We start from the raw sequence: 9,545 nt of genomic DNA, 5'->3' as shown, positions 1-9,545 counted from the left end.
CTCAGATCAACAACAAATCATTTGAGTTTTGTGTACCAAAGTTAAAGTAGTCTTGGTTTTCTAATTATTAATTGTTTCAAAGATTGTCATTTAAATGGAACAGGTCACATATACGGTAAACACTGTTATGTTCTGTTCTTTTTTTTTATTTTTATTATTTTTATATTTTTGGCATTTCTAAATTGAAATCAGAATTCTGGTTTAAAAAAACATTCAAACAAACCTCTTTTTTGTATATCTGTTTCTCTATCAGTGATTTATGAAAGCTATTAGTCCTAGTTCAATGAGGCTACTTTCACACAGCAGAAATAACTGTCTGGCGTGGTAAATGTGGTTTTTAACATGTCAAAACTTTAAATGACATTAAATTAAGGAAATGAAAACTAGAATGGCTCGTTTTGAAAAGGCGAGAGGAAAATTCCGTCATATAAAGAATCAGCTGTGCTATGCGGAAGTTTTTTCAAATTTAACAGTTCAAAACCGCGGAGAACAGTTCTAAACATAACCTAATTAATATTCATGAATACAACCTCAGTTTAATCAACGCACGAAGAGAAATCATCTCACCTTTTGGCTTTCCCCTAAACATTTGTTAATAAACTTTCAGAAACACTGATTTACTTCATATATATCGGCTTGTAAAGATTTGAGGCCGATTTCAAGGCAGCAGTTTCGGTGTTTGAGCTTTACTTTCGATTTGGAGTAAACAGATGACGGAGTGTGAAAATGGAGATCTGCGGTCTGGTGACTGAGAAAAATGACTCGGGTAAGAATTCACCTGCTAAGTTACCTGTTTCCTAAATTAAGACTTTAGGTGTTTTTTCTTCAAAGTTGGTGGCGAGGGCTTTGTTTATATGTGTGACTCTGGACCACAAAACCAGTCATAAGGTTAAATTTAACAAAACTGAGATGTATACATCATATGAAAGCTCGATAAATAAGCTTTCTATTGATGTATGATTTGTTAGGATAGGACAATATTTGGCCGAGATACGTCTATTTGAATATCTGGAATCATGAGGGTGCAAAAAAATCAAAATACTGAGAAAATCACCTTTAAAGTTGTCCAAATTAAGTTCTTAACAATGCATTTTACTAATCAAAAATTACATTTAGATGTATTTACAGTAGGAATTTTACAAAAAATCTTCATGGAACATGATCTTTACTTAATTTTCTAATGATTTCCGAGGTCACATATATATATATATATATAAACGGATGTCACAAGTGGAACAAATATAATTTATCATTGATCATCTTCTAGCAAGACCACATATTAAGGTCATCAAAAGGATTGGATGGTTCATTCTGTTGGATGCAGCAGAAATGCACAGGAATTAGGATCTGAGCAACTTTGGTAACCTACAGAATATAAAGAATCTGCTGATGCAAGTATGTGAAAGGAACTTTAGTTTGTGTGTGTGTGTGTGTGTGTGTGTGTGTGTGTGTGTGTGTGTGTACCTGGTATTCATCACGTTATGGGGACCAAATGTCCCCACAAGGATAGGAATACCAGTAGATTTTGACCTTGTGGGGACATTTCTCAGGTCCCCATGAGGAAACAGGCTTATAAATCATGCACAATGAGTTTTTTTGAGGAAGTAAAAGTTTGCACAATCTCCTGTGAGGGCTAGGTTTAGGTGTAGGGTAGGGTTAGGGCCATAGAAAATACGGTTTGTACAGTATAAAAACCATTACGCCTATGGAATGTCCCCATAAAACATGTAAACCAAAGAGCTGTCCAAGGATATCAGGGACAAGACTGTAGATTTACACAAGGCTGGAATGAGCTACAAGACCATCGCCAAGTAGGTTGGTGAGAAGGTGACAACAGTTGGTGCATTTACTGCAAATGGAAGAAAAGCAAAATAACTGTCAGTCTCCCTCGGTCTGGGGCTCCATGCAAGATCTCTCCTCGTGGAGTTTCAGTGAGCATGAGAATGGTGAGGAATCAGCCCAGGGGCCTCATTTATAAAACTTTCTTACGCACTGATTTGATCTTAGAGTGTTCGTATGATCAAATCCACGTCTAAGTACAGATTTATAAAAACCGTCTTTGACGTGGAAAAGTACTTATCTCCACGTCAGATTCCAGCTTGGCGTACGACCGTTTCCTTGTGGTAATGCCTGGTATTGCAGATAGTTCAGCCTCACTATAATTTGATTTCTTGCGCTTCTTTTTACTTGCCATTGTCACAGAGTTTTTGATTTAGGAATGAGCTCATTTTACATGTTAATTAATTAAGCAGGAGCGTTTCGACGGCGGAACATTCAGCTGCACACAATTCCACGATCATTTGTGATTTATATCCGAATGACTGGCGTACGCATGGATTTCGTGGTACGTTCGTTTTCTCTGAATCGCTCTTACGATCAAATCAGAAAAGTTCTTAGATAAAATCAAGGATGGTTTTTACGCAAGTCTTTATAAATGAGGCCCCAGAACTACACGGGAGGATCTTGTCAATGATTTCAAGGCAGCTGGGACCATAGTCACCCAGAAAACAATTGGTAACACATTACTCCGTGAAGGACTGAAATCCTGCAGCGCCCGCAAGGTCCCCCTGCTTAAGAAAGCACATGTACAGGCCCGTCTGAAGTTTGCCAACGAACATCTAAATGATTCAAAGGAGAACTGGGTGAAAGTGTTGTGGTCAGATAAGACCAAAATCAAACTCTTCAGCATCAACTCAACTCGCCGTGTTTGGAGGAAGAGGACCCCAAGAACACCATCCCCACCGTCAAACATGGAGGTGGAAATATTATGCTTTTGGGGGCCATGTACCGTCAAATCTTGGGTGAGAACCATTGAAAATGGGTTGTGGATGGGTATCTCAGCATGACAATTACCCAAAACACACAGCCAAGGGAACAAAAGAGTAACTAAAGAAACACCACATTAAGGCCCTGGAGTGGCTAAATTCCCAGACCTTAATACCATAGAAAATCTGTGGAGGGAGCTGAAGGTGTGAGTTGCCAAACATCTGCCACAAAACCTTAATGACTTGTTGAGGATCTGCAAAGAGGAGTGGGACAAAATCCCTCCTGAGATGCATGCAAACCTGGTGGCCAACTACAAGAAACATCTGACCTCTGTGATTGCCAACAAGGGTTTTGCCACCAAGTCATGTTTTGCGAAGGAGTCAAATACTTATTTCATTCATTAAAATGTGAATCAATTCATAACTTTTTTGAAATGCATTTTTTGATGTTGTTGTTATTCGGTCTCTCCTTGTTCAAATAAGTCCACCATTAAAATTATAGACACATTTTTTGTCAGTTGGTAAACGTACGAAATTAGCAGGGGATCAAATAATTTTTTTCCTCACTGTACGATTCAAATAGCACATATAATCCTATGATCCAGATCATCCATTACGTTGATATTTCATTCATTTATTGCATCACTGGATCATTATTTTACTGTTTATCCTTGTATCCTATTGCCCTTTGGTGTGTGTCATTGCGAAGGCTCATTTACCTATCGAGAAGGAACCCAAGGAACCAAAACACAAGCAACCATCCAAACCGATATCTGCAAAACATTCAGAATATTCAGATTTTAAGCAATAAAAAACGTGAACAAATGCAAATAACAAAGAAGCAAACAAAATAAGCTTTGAAATGTGACTTTTTACACATTATATGGAGGTACCCAACCATATATATGTATATGCATATATATATATATATATATGGCCAAAATTATTGGCACCCCTAGAAATTTGTCTACGTAAAATATCTCTGAACCATATTCCTTGTAATTGGCCATGGTTGCATCTTCCAGCAGGACAATGATCCAAAACAAACATCAAAATCAACACAAAATTGTGTCACTGAGCACAATATGAAGCTTCTATGGCAGTCCCAGTTCCCTGATCTGAACCCTTTACAGAAACAGAAGAGAAGCACCACCAACATGAAGCTAGGAAGAGAGAGATTCTGTATAAAGGAATGGCCTCTGATCTCTTGTCAGGTGTTCTCCAAACTTATTACACACTGTTGGAGAAAACTCAGAACTGTTATCTTGGGAAAGGGACGTTGCAATAACTGGGTGCCAATAATAGTGGCCAACGTGAACTAGAGAAAAACATTTATTTCATAATGAGATTTCCCCCCAGGTTCTATTGTTTTACTTTGGACTTCTATTAAACTATTGAATCTCAACACCCATTCGCTGCCATTATAAATCTTGGAAGAGCCAGGATGTTTCTTGAACAGCAAATCAGAATATTTGAATGATTTCTGAAGGATCATGTGACACTAAATTAAATGACTGAATAAATGACTTCTTAAAGTACTGTATATATATATAGAAAGCAGTTATTTTAAATAGTAAAACTATTTCACAATGTCATTGCTTTTGCACATTTGTATTTTTTCTGTATGTTGCTTACAGTGGAAAAAAAGTGTTTTACCCTGACATTTAAAAATTACATTTTAGAGCTGTACCGTGATACCGTCAAAATCTCATGCCTAGTAGCAAGCACATGAAAGGGCCTTTAATGTGTGTCTTATTGTGTGGGCTTTCTTACCGAATGCATCAATGCCAGCATATTCGTCAATAAAGTCTGCTAAAGAAAAAAAAAAAAGATTTAATTCCAAAAGTAAACTATTGCACGTAATGAATTACAAGACTGAACAAATTAATGCAGTCAAAATCAATGGGTACAAAATCATTTTTAAGGACAGAAAAGTAAGTCAATGTGCGTTTAAATCTCAATATTGTAGCAGCAACAGTTTGAAATAATAAAGTGACAGATTTTCTACCTTGATCTGAATTTTGAAAGCAAATTGTACATATTTAAAATACTTTTTTTGTAGTTATTATTATTTGTTAAAACTTTCACATTTACAGATATCTATCTATTAGGTCTGTTATATGAATATATCACTGAATGGAACTGTCTTCAGAAAGGTTTCAATGGTAATGGTATTTACTTTTTTCTCTTACCTCCGTATAAAGGAGCAGCACTTCTTTTTAGACAGAAGTTTTTAAGGAAAAGTTGCATCGTTGCTGTTCCATATGCTGCACCTGCTGTCAAAGAGTGAATTTGCATCTCAATTAGCCCTTATGCTGTTTTTGTTTGATGCAGGTATGTTTATGTAGAATACTTTCATTTCAGTTTTTGCTTAAAATTCTGTGCAGCATCTTTGTTTCGATTGTGATTAAAACGCAGTGGTTGCCTCTACCAGGCAGTTTGATTGACATAGAGCAAATAAACAATAAATAAATTGGCTTAAAGTAACAATAATTATCAACCAGTATTGGAATCAACAAATTTCCTTGTTAATGAATAAATAAATACTTAATCGGAATCTGAACTGGCCATAAAAACTCTAAAAGTAGATCTTGTCCTTCTGAAAAGATGAGGTCAGAGATCTTAGGCTTAAAAAGGTTAGTGACCACTTTTTTAGGTAGTGCATATTATTCTCACATTCTTGAAAAACTTGTTTAACAAAAGTCCAATCTGAAATGCTTAATTAAAAATCTAACATGACCTTGCAGTCAGGCAAACACAAACAACATACACCTGTTAATACACAATGATAGCACTAACCGCGTGTCGGCACTCTTCTCTGCAGCAGGGGTCCTTTCACAGTCTGTTTGCAGTCTTTATTCACAGCAATGAAGGCTGTATGAACACTGCTCACTCCTGCCTGAACACTGAGCTCCACCATCCTGCTCCTGATGCCCTCAACATCTGCAGCACCTGACCTCTCCTCCTGCTCCAGAGAACGGATCAGGGTCCGAGCCGCCAGCTGGTGAATGGACAACCTGCAGAAACATGGAGGAAATTTGTTAAATTAGAAAGGCAAACAAGTAATGTCACTCCAATTCACCGTGTTTCTATGTGTGTTACCCCGTTTCCTCAGTTTGTTTGAGGAAGAAGTGGAGTTGGTTTGTTACTGGTTGATCTTTAAGACTGTATTTCACTGTCACTGTTCCCACAGACCCTCCTGAACCCTGTAAGGGAATTAATAGAGAAAGAAAATGATAATACATTATCTACATAGTATAAATCCACAGCCTAACAACAAGTACTTACAAATGCAAGGCAAATAGTGATCCTGGCTTAGAGTATCACCCCATTCTATCTCCATAAAGTCTATGCCCAAAACTGCCTTGCTGTCCAAATATGGTCTATAGATTTTGTGGATCTATAGATTTAATCAAGTAACGTTTCAATAAGCAAGGAAGGGGGTAACACTGGAAAGGGGTTAAATACTATCTTAATACTTTCTTAATAAAGCTCCTGATTTAAGAAAAACTATGTTTTAAATAAAATACAGTCTTTAATTTTCATAAAGCAATAGAAGCTAGATCATCTCACCTCTCCTTTAAGTTGGACATAAATGAGTGCCCTTTGACCCTGGAAGAGCATGTTGATGGGTGGAGACAGTGTGTCAACAGTAACTCCATCTGGAAGGGTCCAATCCACAGAGATATTAACCACAGCGGGCTGCAGCGCAAACCTGAGTGACTGCATCACCTGATATAGTTTGAAGAGAAAGAGAAACCATTGAGACATTTGACTAGGAAACATCTGTGGCTGTGAAATCCAGTGGAGAGCTTTACTTTGGGCTGCATGCGGTCGGTGTCTGTGATGAACTGAGCGTGACCAGATCCCTCCCTGGCCATTCCTGTGATGAGAGCGGCACTTGCACCCTCACCAATCCCGAATGAGAAACACCTGAAGACACAATAAACTCTGTTACTGTTAATGATGAAGATATGAATGATGGACAGATCAAACCCAGCAGACCTTTACCTGTGAGAGCGAGTGTGGCTTTTCACCAGATCCAGAACCTCTTTAGTGTTTCCCACCTCTCCATCAGTGAAGATGAACAGCTGAAGAAAGGACATTAATTTATAAAAAATTGGCAGACTATAGTTTACAGGAAGCTTTTATTATTCTGTTTTAGGTATTTAAAAAAATGTACCCAGACTCGTATCTTGCCTTTTATATCAGCCACTCTGCTCTCAGTATCAGCTATTAAAATGTACAATGTTCAACCACTAAATATTTTTCTTTAAAATCTCTGCGTATCCTTTATCTGTTGCTCTACATCTCTTTAATGTGCATGTGTGTTCAAAGTAGTTTGACAATGACTCAATTCCTGTTAAAATAAGCTATACATAATGTCACTAATTACAATAAATAATTCAGATTTATGATGAGGTGTTGTACCTGTCTGGGGTGATCGGGGTTACAGCGCTGACTGTAGATGTGTTTTAGAGGCTGTAAAATATTTGTGCCGCCCATGTCTGCTTGCATTTTCTTCACTCTCTTCAGAGCCTGATCCATTGTGTCCTGATTGTACTCAACACTCTGACTGCAAATACAAACAAAAACATGTCATCTTCACTAACACATTTCAAAACTGAATATCTATGAATGATGATCTAGTTACTAACGGGAAGAAGGACTCAAAATTAGAGCCAAATCCATAGATATTGAAGTAACATCCCATGGGCAGACTCTTCAACAGTAACAACAGAGTGTCCTATAGAGAGACATGGACAGATATTCAAGTGTGTCTCTCGTCTGAATATACATCAACAGAGCAAAAAGCACAAATTAAATTTTACCTTTGCGCTTTCTATGCGCATTTGTGCTCCTTTCCCTTGATGCATCATGTCACCCATACTGCCTGATCTGTCAATCACAAAAACAAACTCCCCACAAGTTGCCAGTGATTTCAACACTTCCTCTGGGAACTCTGGGTATAAACTGATCATGACCACTGGGTCCCTCATTAGAGAGCCTGAAAAAGAGAGAAAGAATCAGTGACACCTTTATCACTCAATTCCAAAGTCCCAAGTGAGCTGCAGGTCCTACCTGATGGGGCAGTGGTCAGTCCTGCCTCCACTATAGCAGAGGGCTGATGGGTATCCTGATAGAACACAAACAGCTCAAAGTCCTTATCAAACATGTGACCAGGCCTCAGATTCACCTACACACACAAACAACACATGCATAAAACTGCTCTGCTCACACATCCAGATAAACACATGAAGACACACAGTACCGTAGCCTGAGTGTGATCAGAGTTGAGTAACACTAGAGGATCCAGAGTGCAGTTGGACTCGAGTTTGGAGATGGGCTTTGGAGAGCTCACATGGACACTGAGAGTCAGCGTGTAGGGAACAGCTCCACATCCTGATGAAATCTCTGAGACTATACCAGCATCTGAACCTGAAGCAGCTGCTGTAGTACCTGCTGGTGTGTATCGGGGGTTGAGTACAGCCGGCAGACAGAAGCGCAGCGAGTGGTCGTCCTGCACAGCGAGCTCAGTGACGTAGATGATGGTGACAGCAGCGTTCTGACCCGCCGACAGACACCCGACACTCAGTTTGAACACATCAGGACTCTCTGCACTCTCTTCCAACAGAAACGCCTGCTGACCCGAACTCACAGCGTCATCATACTGATCCCTCGCCTGCAGGATACAGTTTTGTTATGTGATGCATGGTGTAGCTACTGTATACAGTAGTCAACATTTAAAGTGGATCAAAAAAGTTCATCAAAGTTGTCTACAAGACAACAGCGGGTTTTGTTTTGGTTTTAGGCAACTTTGATCCAAAGTTTTGATCCACTTCAAAAGTTGACTACTGTATGTGCAAATCAGTGTTCTGTGGGTTGGTATTTAGACTCACTTCCTGTCTTTCTTGCACCTCTGCCACAATCTCCTGCTCTCCGATCTTGGCACTGAAGTGGCAGACAGCAGCATCAGCAGGCAGAGGGAAGACGAACAAGGCCTCCAGGGGGCGCTCTTCCTCATTCACATACTGCAGAGTGGAGGACACTGTGGCTACATGATCCTGAACACGCACCTCCACTGAGATGCTCTTCAGAGGCACTGAACCACAGAAACCAACAGAACATCACAAAAACAGGAAGAAAAAAAAAAACTAAATATGTATATATGATACAGCTCTCTGATTAAAAAGATGACTATTAGACTTTCTGCATTAAACATCAACGTGTAAATATATAACTAAAACCTTTATAAAAACAAATGAGAAAGAGGCATTAATGAAAAATATACTATTATTTATATTTTTATGAGGAAGAACATTCTTTCGATCAAAATCTACCTTCATTACAGTAATGAGATAAAGCCCTCGCAAAAACACTCACCTTTTAGGTTTAATTTCGGAAATTCTAGAAATAAACAGGTTAATTCATACCTGGCTCATTTTTCTCAGAGACAAGACCGCAGTTCTCCATTCTCACGCTCCGTTAGAGGAAATGATTAGATGACCTACTTCAAAAGTGAACAAAAAGAAAAACTAAAATACTATAAATCTGCCTCAGATCTTCACAGTATCATTTAATTCGCGAAGCGAGTTTCTAATCTTTGAGGAAGATATTAAACGATCTCTGAAAGTAGTTGAAACACCGCTGCAGCATCAGTACGTTAACTAAATACGCTGTGTGCGGAAGAAGCTTCGGTAGGTCCAGCTCATGAATATTAATTAGGTTTAATAAACCAGAGCTGTACGGTGTATCTGTTGGAACGTATGAAAAAACGTT

The 9,545-nt window shown here is 38.7% G+C and overlaps 1 protein-coding gene across 1 annotated transcript in view; it reads right to left on the bottom strand.

Moving 5' to 3' along the window:
- LOC141312699 (von Willebrand factor A domain-containing protein 5A-like) overlaps positions 1-9,239 on the bottom strand; it is an 18,397-nt gene extending 9,158 nt beyond the window's left edge. Inside the window, exons 1-13 of the mRNA XM_073832586.1 lie at positions 9,200-9,239; positions 8,666-8,868; positions 8,038-8,448; positions 7,848-7,962; positions 7,598-7,773; positions 7,424-7,512; positions 7,197-7,341; positions 6,777-6,856; positions 6,584-6,698; positions 6,339-6,497; positions 5,868-5,971; positions 5,565-5,782; positions 568-581 (exon numbers count right to left, since the gene is read on the bottom strand). Of these exons, the coding sequence (XP_073688687.1) occupies positions 568-581; positions 5,565-5,782; positions 5,868-5,971; positions 6,339-6,497; positions 6,584-6,698; positions 6,777-6,856; positions 7,197-7,341; positions 7,424-7,512; positions 7,598-7,773; positions 7,848-7,962; positions 8,038-8,448; positions 8,666-8,868; positions 9,200-9,239 (1,869 nt within the window). The remainder of the gene's footprint in view (positions 1-567; positions 582-5,564; positions 5,783-5,867; positions 5,972-6,338; positions 6,498-6,583; positions 6,699-6,776; positions 6,857-7,196; positions 7,342-7,423; positions 7,513-7,597; positions 7,774-7,847; positions 7,963-8,037; positions 8,449-8,665; positions 8,869-9,199) is intronic.
- Positions 9,240-9,545: the final 306 nt, after the last annotated feature.

Source organism: Garra rufa, unplaced genomic scaffold (genome assembly GCF_049309525.1).
Source record: "Garra rufa unplaced genomic scaffold, GarRuf1.0 hap1_unplaced_004, whole genome shotgun sequence".
In the NCBI taxonomy this organism is placed as follows: Eukaryota; Metazoa; Chordata; class Actinopteri; order Cypriniformes; family Cyprinidae; genus Garra; species Garra rufa.
Note: the sequence above shows the minus strand (reverse complement) of the source record. Positions and strands in the feature narration are given on the sequence as shown.